The sequence below is a fragment of the Chiloscyllium plagiosum genome, unplaced genomic scaffold (genome assembly GCF_037043375.1).
Source record: "Chiloscyllium plagiosum isolate Xiang-an unplaced genomic scaffold, Cpla_swu_hap1 HiC_scaffold_19, whole genome shotgun sequence".
Classification (NCBI taxonomy): domain Eukaryota; kingdom Metazoa; phylum Chordata; class Chondrichthyes; order Orectolobiformes; family Hemiscylliidae; genus Chiloscyllium; species Chiloscyllium plagiosum.
Window position 1 is genome coordinate 46,142,621 of NW_028270157.1, and position 17,061 is coordinate 46,159,681.

The 17,061-nt window shown below is 40.8% G+C and overlaps 1 protein-coding gene across 1 annotated transcript in view; it reads right to left on the reverse strand.

Annotated features, from left to right (window-relative positions):
- LOC122559599 (uncharacterized) overlaps positions 1–17,061 on the reverse strand; it is a 121,184-nt gene that overhangs the window by 19,773 nt on the left and 84,350 nt on the right. Inside the window, exons 14-18 of the mRNA XM_043709359.2 lie at positions 11,802–11,930; positions 11,200–11,314; positions 10,305–10,442; positions 8,529–8,695; positions 6,575–6,663 (exon numbers count right to left, since the gene is read on the reverse strand). Of these exons, the coding sequence (XP_043565294.2) occupies positions 6,575–6,663; positions 8,529–8,695; positions 10,305–10,442; positions 11,200–11,314; positions 11,802–11,930 (638 nt within the window). The remainder of the gene's footprint in view (positions 1–6,574; positions 6,664–8,528; positions 8,696–10,304; positions 10,443–11,199; positions 11,315–11,801; positions 11,931–17,061) is intronic.

Genomic DNA, 17,061 nt, shown 5'->3' on the forward strand with positions numbered 1-17,061 from the left:
GAACACTGAAATAGTGTGTTATGGGTCTCAAGCTCACTTAGGTTGAAATTTTTGCAAACAGTTTGATTTAACCTGAGTCAGTAGCTGGAAATCACTGGCAAGGGTTTGTGGACTGAACATGACAGAACAAAATGGTTTTGGGCTCTATTATGTTTAAACAAATTATTGAAGACTGCATGTTACAGAAGCAGTCTGACAACACAAAGGCAGTGGAGCATTTGTGGAGATGTAGTAGAGATGTAGAGCTGGGTCTTGTTAACGTACTTACAGGAGCCCATCCCAACAGAAGGTATCCCTGAGGGACAGCGTGTTGAAGGTGTGGTGGAGGAAGAAAAGTGGGTCCTGGAAGGTGTGGGGGTGGTAGTTGAGACAGTGTGGAGAAATAATTGTATAACAGAAAGGAACCAAACCCAACAGAGAGAGGAAATTGGAGGAGTATAATGCGCTAGACTGTGGCAAAGGCTGCAGAATAGTGGTGAGGAGATGAGGATGAGAAGAGATAAGGAGAAAAGAAATGGAGCAAGCGAGGACATCATTCAATATGATCATGACTGATCATTGTTCTTCAGTTCCCCTCTTGCTTTCCATATCCCTAACCGTGAATGTAGGTTGTAAATAGCTGAAGCCCTTAATGCTGATGCTTTCACCATTTCACTAGTGACAGCCCTCCAAGTAAAAAATGCCCCTTTTTACTCTTAAGGTTTCCTGTCTGATATCCAGTCCTCTAGCATACTAACATGACCTTAACTCCATGACCCCTTATCAGGCATATGACCTTTTGTATTGTATTGCATCTTATCATATTCCACTTGGAAGTTCATAAGAGTAACACTACGGATGCACCTTTATCCATCCTATCCATCCTCAAAAAAGCTTACATTTTTCAAATATTATTTCCCTTTCATAAAATCACATTAGAAGATCATAGTATGATTCAAAAAAGTGCATTTCTCAGACTTCCTTACAATGTGACTCTAGAATTCTTACAGTGACTGACGCTACATTAACTGTCTGTATCCTGTTTTATTTCTCCACCATTAATATACTATGGACAAAGCCAGCCAACGTCTGTGAAGGGATTGGAAGCCTTACTGGTGAGACATAAAAGTGGAGCTGCAAAATGAGTAGCAGCAATTTAGAAGGGAAGAGATTGTTAGAGATGGAGTGATAGTCTGCAAAGATGGAGGGAGTTACTAAGAGCTATTTTAAAAAGTATGTGGATCCTAGCAAGGATCTCTTTTGATATTTTCAAGTACGAGACTTCGTACAAAAAAAAGACCACATTGATGACTAATCCTTATAAATCGGATATGGAAAGGAGAGTCCTTCGGCCAATGGGTGCACCCTCGGTCAGTACTCTCTATCACTCACTAGGTAATAATGTATTGAAGGACATGGAACGGCTATATAAAACCTCAACTCAAGAATTAAGGATGGAAATCTCCTTAGAGATGTGGGAGGACATCTGGGAAAATGTCAGGAAGATCTCTATCTGTAATAGGACTCAAGCTATTCAATTGAAGATACTTCATATGGCCCATATAAATCCAGAGTGACTTGCAAAGTTTAAGGCAGGAGCATCTCCAATGTGTCCTAAATGTAAAATAGAAGTTGGTACTCTCACTCATTGTTTGTGGACATGCTATAAGATTCGTAGATACTGGGACAGTGTAGCAAATGCCTTGGCAAAGATTTTGGGAACGGAGATTGGGTTAGACTCGGTGTCTCTCCTTTTCGGCTCTTCAAATCTTCCCTCTCTAGATGGATATGGGAAGAAATTATTTTCTATCCTCTCCTTTTGTGCAAGGAAAAACATAGTAGCAAGCTGGGTATCCAAAAGTCCTCCTGGACTTTCGAACTGGCATAGGATAGTTATGGAATATATCCCTCTAGACTTCCTTATGAATATGGAGCACCAAAAAACAAAACTGTTTTATAGAACGTGGAGATCCTTCCTGGGCTACACCGATGCAGATGTATCGGCCATATTGTCTAGGAACTTTGTTTAGCCATGAGGACTATGTCTGTTGGTTCAGGGGCCCCTGGGAGGAAGAATCCCGTATAAATATGCGTTTTGTTATGACATGATGTAATTTTACTTTGAACGCTTATTTATTTACTTTTTCCTTTTTTTCCTCTCTCTTTTTGTTGTTAGTTATGTACTATACTGTAGAGTCATAGTCATAGAGATGTACAGCATGGAAACAGACCCTTCGGTCCAACCTGTCCATGCCGACCAGATATCCCAACCCAGTCTAGTCCCACCTGCCAGTACCCGGCCCATATCCCTCCAAACCCTTCCTATTCATATACCCATCCAAATGCCTCTTAAATGTTGCAATTGTACCAGCCTCCACCACATCCTCTGGCAGCTCATTCCATACACGTTCCACCCTCTGCATGAAAAAGTTGCCCCTTAGGTCTCTTTTATATCTTTCCCCTCTCACCCTAAACCTATGCCCTCTAGTTCTGACTCCCCGATCCCAGGGAAAAGATTTTGTCTATTTATCCTATCCATGCCCCTCATAATTTTGCAAACCTCTATAAGGTCACCCCTCAGCCTCCGATGCTCGAGGGAAAATAGCCCCAACCTGTTCAGCCTCTCCCTATAGCTCAAATCCTCCAACCCTGGCAACATCCTTGTAGATCTTTTCTGAACCCTTTCAAGTTGCACAACATCCTTCTGATAGGAAAGAGACCAGAATTGCATGCAATATTCCAACAGTGGCCTAACCAATGTATAGATTTTTTTCTTCCTATATCTTATTTTGTGTTTTGGTAGTTTGTAGAGTAGATTAATATCTAACTTTTTTTATATTGATAGTCATTATACTGTAAAGTGATTTCACTATTTTGTGTTAGTTTTGTAATTTTATAAAAAACCTAAAAACGTTTTTTTCTGTTCAATAAAAATATTTATAAAAAATGTATGTGGATAATATATGAGAAGAAATATATGATATGAGCTACTATGGGCACCAGGAAGGCAAGTAGGGCGATAAGCATTTCATAAAGATACAGTTAAGAGAGTAGATGGTAAATTTGAGAACAAATAAGCTTAGAAAGTTTGGCAAAAAATAAAAATGAGAAACATCATGCTGTTGGCATCACACTGCATTGCAAACTAGCTGTCCAGCCAACTGAGCATAGAAAACTATGGCGTTGGAAGTTCTTTGGTCTGTCGGGTATGTACCATCTCTACCAAAGGGCAATCTAGTTAGTCTCTCTATTTAGCCTTTTGCCCATATCCTGCAATACTGTCTCATGCTTTAAGTATTTATTCAACTTCCTTTGGCTACTGAATTTGAATTCATAAGCCTTTGGAGTGCTGCTCCTTTGACAGGTATATGAGCAGCACTCCAACAGCTTCAGATTTCAAATAAAGCTGCTGGACTATAATCTGGTGTTGTGCGACTTCTGATTTTATTCCAAAACTAAACCAAGACCTTTTTCACCTTTTTTCACCTTGCTGCCTTGGCATCTTTTGTCAATCACTTTAATCCTCCAGGTAATGATGTATCTCTTTGACATTGTCAAAGCTCCAAGACCCCCAGTAAGGCATCACTTGTGGATTGCATTTCATATTGGGCATTGAAAACTGGATTACTGAAAAACCATCAATTTATATACTGCAGACATAAATGTGATCTTATCCACTTCAATTCTGTCTGGTAATGAATCAACTGTAGCTATATAGGCTGAATCATAGGATGAGTTGCTGACTCTACCTGTCATTCATCCCTAAAAATGCAGTGTTTTGCTGGCATCATTATCTAGTTAAATTTGAGTAGAATGTTGTGAAAATAGATTTGCCACACAACAGTACAATTTACTTTAAAATTACAAGGTAGGAGATTCATAGGATAATTCACCACTGAAAAGCCAAACAGCACATCATGGTTGTGCAGGTCCTTTCAAAGAGCTTTCAATTCGTCTCACATCTCTGCCCTTTACCTATAAATCTACAAAATTTCCCCCATCAAGTACCCCAGAAACTCCATTAACGAAACAAATCTTGGCAACACCAAGATCTCTATAATGTTGGACTATGCTTTGAAAATGGAGCAGACTTGGGTGCATGATTTGACAGTCACGTGTCAATTCAGAGTCCAGCTGAACTTGTGAAAGTAATTGATGAATAAACCTCTCCAGTTCTCTCCCGGTATTCCTAAATGCCGAGGTGATTTAGTTGAACTCTTTTGCACAATTTTGAGCTGTCATACAAGTCTGTTTCAACATTGTAGTTCCACAATTGGCCATTATGTCTAAATCTTCAGGTAAATAACAAGAAAAGAGAAGCTCTTTGAATTAAAGCAGGACTATAGGATGTTAGGTGTAAACTTCCAACAAGCAGAACTGGTGATCGTTCCAACACTGCAACCATAATCACCAGACCAAACAAGACTGGGGTTAAAGAAGTAAGAAAAGCACAGAGAAATTGTTTTTAAGTAGAAGAATATATTTTCAGGGATTGGAATGGAGGTCGGACCGAACACACTACAAAGAGGTTTTGTATGTAAGGTGGCCCCAAACAGATGGGTGGGCACTCCCCAATAAATTGAGTAGGAGGAAGATTCCTTTCAAGGGCGGGTTGGCGGTCCACGATCAGAGTGGGTAGGACACTGTGCAATTTCCTTGCTGGTAGGAAGAACGCGACAAACATGAAAGAACAAGTTTGCAGAAAATAGTCACCATTTCACGCACGCGAGGTTGGCTACTTCGAATTGTTGCCTTTCTACCAGAAACGGCTATGGATTTCTTATTTGAAAACAACTAATACAGAAATATGGAAAAGGCAAAATCTGGGATCGACTTCTATTTAATATTTATTATAGTGGAGGTAAATAATCCATTTTAATGTTTGTCAGTTAGTTTATTTCTATTCAACATCACCCTTCACATGTTTTCTACGTTCACAAATTCTATGCTAATCTGTATAATCAAAGGAAATCCCTTATTTCTTTGAACTAATCCTTTCCAAATCGTTACTTTGGTGTGGTTAGGGTGGGAAGATGATAGCTGTAACTACTGCAGAATGAAGTGAGATTAGAAGGCTGGTTGAGGGATTTGTCACCTTCTTTGAGGTGCATTATTTCCAATACATCTGTACATGCTCCTACAAATGGCAAAAACTAGAACCTCGTCCTCACATAGTCTGGTTGTAACCAAGCTTCTTGGACACATTCTCTATCACATGACTCGATAATACAGTTTCAAGTGTGCTGCTTGAGTGACTGCTTGAGTCAAAATGTTTACAGTAAGATAACTGAAAGATGTGCCACAGCCTGAAGTGTGATGATACATAATTCAGTAATGGCTTAAATTGCAACCCAATTAACATTTCCATTCTTCCAACGTAGCTAGTCCTTCAAAACATTTTCATTCTAACTCCAAGATGAAGTGGACTTCTTGCTGAAGTGTAGTTCCACAAGACACATTCACCTGCCAGACCTCACCAATGTGCCCATTATTGGTATAGGGACTTTGGTGTTCAGAAAATGTTCCCTCACTCACTGGGTACAGGACCCAAATATATTCTCGCTGATGAACAAATTAATAAATTTTCATTAGGTGACCACTGGATAGCAACCCAGAGCTCTGTTTACTGAGCACTCAGCTGTAAGCTCAACCCAAGGATTTCCCTCGGTCAGGCTCTGCACATAGCTGTCACAGATTGGAGCATATATGTCACCATGTGAAGCTCCAAAAATCCCCCGAAGCTCCGAAAATGTGAACTGCCAGTGTGGGTGGTCACCATTTTGAAATGTGGAAGGTCAATTATATTTATATGGCATGGTTTGCTGAATGGATTAATCCCACAGAAATAGCTTTAGCCACAATCAAACAATTCAGAAATCTGTCAAAGTCACTGTCTTTAACCTCTGATGAAAAGAGTTCATGGAATTTATTCTGAGTGAATTTAGCTGGCTATGACATCATCACAAATATCCCACTCTGGATCCGATGCAGTTCTTTCAGTTTCATAACTGTCCCTCCACCACAACTCATCTCCCTCTCAACTCACTGAATTGGTTAGTCTGCATCTTCTGAACAATCTGGTGCCAATTTGTGCACTGTGATCCCATGATCAACACGTGGACACCCATATCAGGAAGTGGGTCAGACATATCTCCACTTTTTGATGCAGTTACTCGCTCTCAATCATTCACCTATCCTGTTGGGTGTGAAGATGATTTTTGAAAGACTTGTTGGAGGCAGATACTGAAAGGTTGCCCTTCTTACATAACTGCATCTTAGCAAAATGAGGTCTTCTTATAGGCTGGGTTGATTTGCACACAATCTGTGATACTTGTCTCCTCTAATAGCTTGGTTGAGTTTGGAGGTTACAGGCAGAAATCGTGAATTTGTACCCAATATCCACACATTAACTTTCCAAAAGAATATTTCAGAGATTCACCAGTGTCGACTGGAAAAATTCTTACTAGAATCACACATCCAAATGCAACTGCCCAAAATGAAAATATTTCTCTAACTGAGAAGTTACATTTCATTGTTCATTGACAGAATCTACACAGAGTTATCAGATGGACATCAGATGGTTAAAGTGCCTTACCTGTCACCTGCTCCAGATACGTTCAATATTTCTTTGGGTTCAACAGCAATTGCTGGGTAATGGATAGCACAAACTTTACCAGGTACAATCTGGAAAAAGTACAAAAACATTTATATGCAGAGTCACCACCTATTGGAGCACAGATAGATCATGGCATGGGGTAATGGAATGCGAATGAAAATGTGCAGAAATGGAGTGACCAGTCTTAACCATGCTGTTAGAAGGAGGTGTCAATCAGAAGGTCAGTATTTGTCCCACTTGGAGAACAAAGTAGACTGGAGATTGGGTCGCCCCAGTCATTCTTGGTTTGAGGAATGAGTGTGTGCTTAAGGACTGTCACATTCTTTTTCCTATCTTTTGTAGGTAACTCACTGGCCAGGGGCTAATTTGACATTATGTTATGGGACAAACTCAAGAACGAAAATCTGACAGTAAGAACACAATAGAAAATTAAGGAGCGTGGTGATACAGCAGGGATGAGAAATGGACAATAAAAACAAGATTGCCCAAGAAAATTTACATTTTTAAATCAGTCTAAAACAAGGAAAATTAGGTATCTAAGTAGGTTTTACAAATATGGCATTAACACAGAGTCCCAGGTGGAGAGCTCAGCAATATGTGTACAAACATAGTAATGCCAGAGGATTCAATTGTTGGAAAGGCTAACTAAACAAGACCAATGTTTGAATGTATTCTAGCTGCTAGGCTCCAGTGTACCTGGGCTTTGAGAAGGTTCATGGGAACAGAGTTGGTAGCATATCAAACTGAATTACAATTAATGTGTAGAAAACGAAGTAGAAACTAAGGCAGTTCTCCCAGATGGTTTTTAAGTAGGAATAGATTTTCTTGATGATTATGTTCTGAGAACATTTCTGTTCATTATATCTAACCAGAGTGTTCAGGATGTGTCATCATCGAAGGTTGACCTAGACAAACAGATTGATATGACGAATGGGCAGGAAAGCAGAGTGGAAGCCCTACAGTAACCTGATTGCTTTGAATAAACAAGCAAACCCAACAGGCTACTCGGTTTACTCCAGCTCCTGTTTCTTATATTCTCAACAATGATTTACAGAGAAGATGGGATTGGTTGATGCTGAAATTTGCAGATGATACCAAAATATGTACAGTCTAGGCTTTATCACCAAGTGTAGATAACAAGAATCCAACATGAAAGATCTTAACAGGATCTTCATTCCATGCTAGAGTATATTGCAGATTCAACAGAAAGGTACCAGGTAAGAGAAATATGAAGAAAACCATGAACGATTGGATCATGGTGAAATAGAGGAACTCATGGTAATGAAAGGATGTGACGCAGAGTAGCTGAAGGGGCAAGATTGAAGATTAGTAATTACAGGAATAAATAAACATTATTTACATGACAAGAGAAACTTCTTCAAACAGAACTGAGGCTATGAAATGATATTCTGGGATTAGTGCTCTAGTTAAAACCTGTGAATATTCAACATTAAGCGGAATAGATAGATGGAGCAACAGGGACTGAGTATTTGGCAACACAGTGAATAAATTTAATTATTCATTTGTGTGAAATTAAATTTTAATGGAGTGTTTGCACTAAAAGTTTGCTTTTATATTTTAACTTTTATGTATTTGCAAGGTAACAACTCATTTCAGTTGTGCAGTGGTAGCCAATGATGTAACAAAAATCGAGGGGCTACTCTGTGGGGAATTATTGGCTTGTGACAACACACTAACGTTCTATATATGGATTAACTGAATTGTGTCCAAACTCAACAACCACTCTCACCTCAGACACCATTCAACAACAACTAGTAACCTTGGAGCAAGTTGCTAATCACCTTGTTGCCAAAGCAATGTGTGCAATGTTTGGGAAGGAACCAGAATTAATACCAACATTTTGTGAATGAATAAACAGAAGATGTAAGTAGGTTTCAAGTCAATGAATGAACATTTCAATTTAGTTGCATACCTTAGAAGCTTTCTTTGGCTGAAGAAAAATAGTTTCTTCTTCACTTCTGCCACACAGCAGTACGCCTTGGTGACCCAGAGTTACAATCACACATTGCAAGTGTTTCAACAGTGGCTGTGACATGTCCAGCGCAACACCAATGACATCATCCATCAATGTGGGCAACTCTGCAATTGAGAAAAGGAGGGTGATAACCTTACAGACACTGAAGGAAAGCTCAAATGATGAGTGGATGTTGAGTGCAGCAGTGCATTGATCTAACAAATGGCCAACAGCTATGTGCATTCATAGTGACAGAACATCACATCTACACTGCTTGAATAAAATAATGCCGCCAATTCTGATCGTTTTTCCTATTCAAATGCAAGTTATTTAGAAACAGAACAAATTAACAGATATATTAGATTGTCCAAATGTATAGGATTTAAATTCCTAAGAATGGGATTTACATTTCCAGTGCTCAGTGAGAGGCCTGATCCATCTCTCATGGATTGTACATTCACAATATAAACTCTCCAGTCATGGGCAAAGATGGAGATATACAAATATTTGTATAAAATATAAGCCAATAGATGTGCTTCACCAAAAAGTGATAAATGTCAATCATTGTTTATACTGAGTTTCCCTCATGCCATCCTCCTCCTTGTTTCACAAACTTCTAACTAAAATACTTCCAAAAATACAAGCCAACTCCCAATGCAGTGACATATCGGTTTATACAGCCGGTGTGTTACTATAGTGTGGAGAGTGTGTGTTTGTGTATACACACGCACGAACACAGTTTTTGATTGTTGCTGTGCTGACGTAGCTCTACTAAAAGCAGTCGCTCCCATAAAAGATGTATCTATTGGAGGTCAATTCCCACAGGAGGATTTGTATCAGAATGAACAATGGGCCTGTGAGGAAGAAAATATCTTTTTTTGAAGAAATAAAGTGGAGTCTCAGTATTAATTAAACATAGAATGCACAACACAAATATAGTAATGAAAGATTGAGTTTGTGACAATAAGGGGAGTAATGGGAAATACTTGCTCTACTAGTTGGGAAGTCTAGTTCCAAAAGGCTGCACATGTCAACAGTGACTGTGCCTCCTGGAGATGCTGGTGCTCACACACGTTCAGAACCTGATCCTCTGTTTGCAGGTGTCCCTTCCCCCTGCCCTTTGGAGCAGCATGTGGCTGAGGAGAAGGCAGATATTGCTGGTGCTGGTGTTGCTATTCCTCACTACAGCTGCGAGCTACAGCTGCATAAGCTGTTCCAATCACACAGTGAAGGTTGAGAGCAGGAAACTGCAGGTGAAGGTCAGTGAAGTCTGAAATCACCCTGTCAAGAAGTGAGAGGACACTCTCAGTACAAGAGCTGTGAGCACCAGACTCGCTCACAAGCAGGACTTGTAGTTATTTCGTTTCTATGCTTGAAGCCTTCCCAGTTTTATTGAAGAAACATTATCCTCTTTACATGCACCGAGTTGACTGCAGCTTGAGGAATCTGTACACCTGCTCTAAACACCAGATTGTTGGATTAAATTCACAGCTAACTGCGAATTTCAATACTCCAATTCTTTACCCAGCAGCCCCACAGTTTAATAGCAAACCAGTATGAATTAAACCTTGAAGTGGGTGGGATTGTGATAGGTTTCTGCCCCTGCACCATTTTGTGAGGCTTTAAACTTGCTCACACTTGAAACCACCTGACAGTTTGAACTCTGCCTTTTACCTGTGTTAGCTAAAATTTGTTTGAAACGTGCTGCAAAATAAACACATTGGAAATGATCACCTGTTGGCACTGGTAGTCCAAGAGCCTCATTCATTGCCTTTAGTTCCTGCAGATTGGGTGATGTGAATGTCATAGATTTCCAACTGTCTGACTCAAATGGTTTGCAAGCTGCGATAGAGTCTGTCGGTTCAAATAACACTGCAGACAAGACAATGCATATAAAAGGTGGTGAAGTTTCCTTTAACATCCCATGGTTTTAGCAACCACATTTAAATACTGTTTCTGTTGCCAAGAGAATGTCAGTTTTTCTGTGCAGAAGTGGCATAACTATCATTGCTGTTGCTGCTTTGATGGAACCAGTACTGGATAAATACTGTTGCCCTCAGCAGTTAGTTGTACTGCATAGTAAGACACCTAAGATTGTCTTTCAATGTATAAATGAATGATTTTTTTGTCACATATATTTAGGGAGATATAGCGAAAAACATTTTGTTGCCACAATCCAGCGCCATTTTAAGTTACAAAAAGAATAAAGTCCTTAAATAGAGTTCATCTTCATCAGTCAGTGTCCCAAACACAGGTCCAGGCCTTTTGCAAGGTCTCTACACAATTGGTGTCAAGGATTCCCTGCTCCAGGGACAGCAATGATGACGCTGATGCCCCAGGAGACCCTGGCACCTCATGCTGCTGCTGTCCTGTTGACACTGTAAGAGACTCCACTTAGGGCCTGCTAACATCTGGAGGCCCCAGTGCAGCACCGACACTGTCGCGATTGATGAGGGGTGAGGTGCCCCTGGGCTAATTAACTTGGAATTGTAGTAATAACAACTAAATGACCAGTGGAACCATATTGTTGTGTAATCATTAACGAGTCTTTAGGTCTTATTTTGTTTGGTTTGAAATCCTAACTCATTGATGTAACACTTTCAGTTATGTGCCTGGTGCACTCCATTACCTGGTGTTCCATGTTCTTTCGCAACACTGCAGACATAATGGATAGTCGATGCAGGGATATTCCCATCTAGACACACTAATGAGGCTGATTGGAGTTGCTCCTTGAATTTAGAAACCTAGCAAATAACAAGCAGTCCAGAAACACAGAGATCAGAATTGTGGGAGCCAGGGGAACAAACTCTGTGGAAAAGTGAGCTGGTAGAGTCGTTCTCTCGCAGAAATTCTATCAATTCATTCTAATGTCAGTTTCTGTGTATGTGCCGATTAATGCTAGGGATAGTAATTCTATCTACTAATGTCAGTGTTAACTTTAATTGAATGGCAGGAACAAGGGTTGGTTTGGATCAGGCTCCCATTTTACACCTAGTTCAATTCAACAGGACATTGATTTAAATGGAAAGCATACGTCATGGAACAAAGATGGGGCCTTCAGCTTTGCATGTTTCAAAACAATTTCACACTGTTGCCAAGAAGGAATTTGAGAAAGAACCAAATTGGTTTAATTCCTCTTTTGTTGTGTACAGTTTCTGAAATGTAAAGATCACCACAGCTAGTTTTGACAAGGGGCAGAGGATTGTGGATGAGGAATTGGGTTTCTCTTACATACTGCTCTGTTATTTGTCGGTGAATGTCCATGTCTCCAAGGCCCAGGCTTAGCTCTCCATTTGCTGCAATCACTGCACAGTACACTGCTGTGCTATGTCCTGGTAATACTGCCACACCACCAGTATCCTAGAAAGCGGGAAGACAGTATCTTAATCTGAGCGCAGTCAAATAGCACCATATAAAACAGAATCGGTAATATGTCCAAGTACTTCCATGTGCTATGTACTGCAATGGTACCATTGTGACCAACATCAACTTGCACTTATTTGTCACCTTTGATGCAAAATAGATCCTGGATTCTTTTAGGACATTCTCTCTCTCCAGCCTGTAATCTTCCCCTCCAGCATCTGCAGTCCCCATTTTGCATTACCATGTATCCAGTACCCAGTCCTGTCATTTTTTGAAAAAGATTGTCATTCTTATTACATTTCCACTTGGTGATCTGCACCTGTAGCTCACCAACCTTACTTACCTCATTCTGAATATTCACATACATAACATGTTGAATAAAAGATTACTCACAAGAGAACACTAGCCACTAGGATTGTAAATAGCGAACAACCAGTAACCATTGGTTAACTATTAAACACATTGAATTATATTGTAAATGAAGACGTGATTAACAATCAATAGTTAATAAAGACTGTATATTTACAAACTTAAACTAATTATATTAACTGCCTGTATTTTTAAAAAGTTTGTAGATCATGTGGGAAAACTTGTGGTCGGTGCATCATCGAGGGCCTGTACTGCGCCATAATGTTCTATGTTCTAAAACAAGGAACAAGACACCTCAGCAATCTTACTGACAGCATTACCTTGGAGTTTTAAATCATAAACACACTCATGAATAAAGGGCTGTTTATTTTAAAGATGAAATCACACTCTAAAACACTGTAATGTCTCATCTTTAAGGTAATGAGCACACGCGGATAGATTCAAAGTGACCATTCCCACACTATGAACAAATTTGATTTCAACACCAACTTTTTTGGTGATGGGAGGGTAGGTAGCGTTCCATCCCACTGAGTATGAAAAGCTTGCAAGAATGATTATATATAACTGCATGGTTTATCTTGAGACAGCAGGACAGTATATTCCTGCCTCAGGACAGGATTAGATTGATCTGAACTTACCTCGTTTTCAGTGCCAGTTCTTGTCGGTTACTTTCATTGTTGAGTCAGATTCCTGTCAGTGCAAAAACTGGAGGAGGTTGGTGTTAGGGAAGGAAAGGTTTCCAGTCCTCAAACCGGGTTCTGGACTGGCCACCCAGTTCAAAGTCTGTCCTCTGTTCTCGATTTGGGATAACCACTTTTTGTATTCTTTGTTAGCTAGTTCAATAGTTCTTAGATATTAGATGTGTTATTATATTTAATAAAACTTGGTATTATTCACTGACTTCACATTCTTCTTTTGCCTGATGGAAATCTAAAGCAGCTGTATGAAATGGTTAATTCAAGACTTTCAATTTGATGTGCACAACCAAACTGAGCTAATTTAAATTACTGAAAGTACAACTTTTCCACCTTGTAGAGGTGATATACTTACATTAAGATGGGACTGCTTAACAAATAGGAAATAGAGTCAAGATAAATTGGTCTGTTTCAAGTTGGAAAATTGCAACTAGTGGAGTGTTTCAAGGATCAGTACTGGAACTTCAATTATTTAGAATCTATAATAAGGACCGTGGCAAAGGAACCAACTGTACAGTAGCCAAATTGCTGACAGTACAAAGATGGAGTCAAGAGTGTGGTGCTGGAAAAGCACAGCTGGTCAGGCAGCATCCGAGAAGCAGGAGAATCGATGCTTTGGGTATCAGGAATGAGGCCTGTGGGTCAGGGCTGAGAGATAAATGGGAGGGGGGTGGGGTTGGGGGGGGAGGTAACTGGGAAAACGATAGGTGGATGGAGGTGAGGGAGAAGGTGATATGTCAGAGGGGCAGTGATGGACGGGTCTGGAGGGCAGTGCCGAGTTGGAGACTTCAGACTGGGATAATGTGGGGAGAGGGGAAATGAGGAAGCTGTTGAAATCCACATTTATCCCGCGTGGTTGCAGGGTCCCAAGGTGGAATATGAGGCGTTCCTCCTCCAGGCGTCGGGTGGTAACAATTTGGTGGCGGAGAAGGCCGAGGACTTTTATGTCCTTGACAGAGTGGGAGGGGGAGTTGAAGTGTTCAGCCACGGGGCGGTGGTGTTGGTAGGTGCGGGTGTCCCAGAGGTGTTCTCTGTCATGGAGGGAATGGTCTTTTCGGAACACTGATAGGGGTGGGGAGGAAAATATATCTCTGGTGGTGGGGTCCGTTTGGAGGTGGCGGAAGTGGTAGAGGATGATGCGTTGTACATGGAGGTTGGCGGGGTGGAAGAGACGTAGTGGAGGACCAGGTTGGGGGGGATGGGTGTGGGTGGTGCCGGTGTAACTGCGCAAGATGGACTGTTCCACATATCCGACAAATAGAAAGGCATAGCTGGGTCCCATGTGGGTGCCCATGGCTACCCCTTTGGTTTGCAGGAAGTGGGAGGATTGGAAGGAGGAGTTGATGAGGTGAGAAAGCAAGTTGCGAGGAGGAACAAAGCGTTTGCAAAGGTATACATGGGCTAAGTGAGTGCACAAAGATTTAGTAGATGGAATACAATGTGAGAAAATATGAGGCTTTCCACTTTGGCAAGGAGCACGGAAGAGGAGAATTCATTCCATTATTTAAATGGATAGAAATGGCAGAATGCAGCAATGGAGGGCCTGGAGTTTCATAAATGAATTATAACATGTCAGCACGCACAGTAATTAGAACAGCAAAGGAATATTGGTCTTTTCACAAGGAGGACTGAATATAAAAATTTGGAGAGGGTTCCAGTTTTGATCAACTTATTTAGGAGAGGACAAACTCCCAAAGAAAGTAGTTCAGAGAAGATTCACTAGGGTAATTCCTGAGATGAGGGTTTTAAAAATATTTGCTCAGATTATGTGGGTGTTGTGGACTAGCCGGTATTTATTGCCCTCTCTAATGATCCCTGAGAAGGTGTTGCTGAGTTCATGTCTTGGACTGTTGCAGTCTATAGTGAGCAGGTACAATGCTGTTAGGGAAGGAATGATAAGGCTTTGTAGCAGTTCGGTACAACTGAGTGGTTTGCTGGAAGCAAATTACTGCAGATGCTGGAATCTGAAATCAAAAAAGAGAAAATGCTGGAAAATCTCAGCAAGTCTGGCAGCATCTGTAAGGAGAGAAAACAGCTGACATTTCGTGTCTAACTGACCAGCTTTGACAAAGGGTCAGTTAGACTCGAAATGTCAGCTCTTTTCTCTCCTTACAGATGCTGCCAGACTTGCTGAGATTTTCCAGCATTTTCTCTTTTTTGGCGAGTGGTTTGCTAGACTGTTGCACAGGGCAGTTAAAGGTCAACCACACTGATGCAGATCTGGAGTCACATGTAGACCAGATAAAGTGAGGACAGCAGACTTCCTTCCCGAAAGGAGATGAGTCAATCAACAATAGTTTCAAGGTCTGTTTTAGACTCTGTTTTAATTCCAAACTTATTAACAGCCATAGTGAGATACAAACCCATGCTCCCAGAACCTTACAAACAAAGGGACATGGATAGGTTCAATAGCCAAGGTCTTTCCCCAGGGTAGAGGTGTCCAAAACTACAGTGCATAGGTTTACAGTGAGGGGAAAGATTTAAAACAGACCAAGGAGCATCTTTTTTATGTAAAGGGTTGTGTGTGTATGGAATGAGCGGCCAGAGGGAATGGGGAGGCTGGTACAATGACAACATTTAAAAGGCATCTGGATGGGTATATGAAGAAGAAGGGTTCAGAGGGATATAGGCCAAATGCTCATAAATGGGACTAAACTAGATATGGGATTAGAATATCTGGGCAGCACAGATGAGTTGGACAGAAGGGTTGTTTCTGTGCTGTATAACTTTATGACCTTAAAACCTTTTCTAATTATAGCTTAGAAAAATGAGAGGTAATCCTATTGAAAAGTATGGGATTTTGAGAGTGGTTGACAAGGTAAGGTGCTGACAGGATGTTTCCCTTCAAGGGGAGCATTTAAGAGCAGGGGTACACAACTTTAAAATGAGGGCTCTTCAATTTAACTCAGGGCTGATGAGGAATTCCTCATCATCTCTCAAAGGGTTATTAGTCTTTAGAATTCTCTTCCCCAGTCAACAGTAATGGCTTGAGTGTAATTAAAGCTGAGCAGATTTTGATTGACAAGAGAGTAAGAGGTAACAATGGAGCAGGTGGGAAAGAGGTGTTAAGGCTACAATCAGATCAGCTATGAGCTTACTGAATCGTTGAGCAAGCTTGTGGAGCTGAATGTAATAAACTCACAGGATTGGACAGGAGGGTGCTTGAGATCTTCCTTGGTTCAGAGCAGAAACTACAGAGCAGTTTTCTCAGCTCGATGAAACTGACCAAGATATCAGTTAGTAATAAGACCATTATAGCCAAAGGCCAACACGCCCCTTTCAGCTGGCAGTAAGGCCATGGAATGCATATTGAGCTCAGAGGAACATAAGAACATAAGAACTTGGAGCAGGAGTAAGCCATTTGGCCCTTCGAGCCTGCTCCACCATTCAATAAGATCATGGCTGATCTCTACATGGACTCGGTTCCACTTACTGGCATTCTCACCATATCCCTTAATTCCACTATTATTCAAAAAAACTCTATCTCGGTTTTAAAAACATTGGCTGAAATAGCATCAACTACTTTCCTAGGCAAGGAATTCCATAGATTTACAATTCACTCCTAAATCTGCTCCCTCTAATCTTGAGGCTATGCCCTTTTGTCCTAGTTTTACCTGCCAGTGGAAACACCCTCTCCAGTTCTATCTTATCTATTCCCTTCATAATTTCATATGTTGTGATAAGATCCCTCTTCTTTCTTCTGAATTCCCTTGAATATAATCCCAGTCTACTCAGTATCTCCTCATAACCAACCCCCTCAAATCCAGAATCAACCTAGTGAACCTCCTCTGCACTCTCTCTAGTGCCAGCACATCCTTTCTCAAGGAGATCAAAACTGCACACAGTACTCCAGGTGTGGCCTCACCAGCACCCTGTACAGCTGCAACATAACCTCCCTGCTTTTAAACTCAATCCCTTTAGCAATGAAGGACAAAATTCCATTTACCTTCCTAATTACTTGTTGTACCTGCAGACCAATCTTCTGTGATTCATGCACAAGGACACCCAGGTCCCTCTGCACAGCAGCATGTTGCAACGTTTTACCATTCAAGTAATAATCCTTT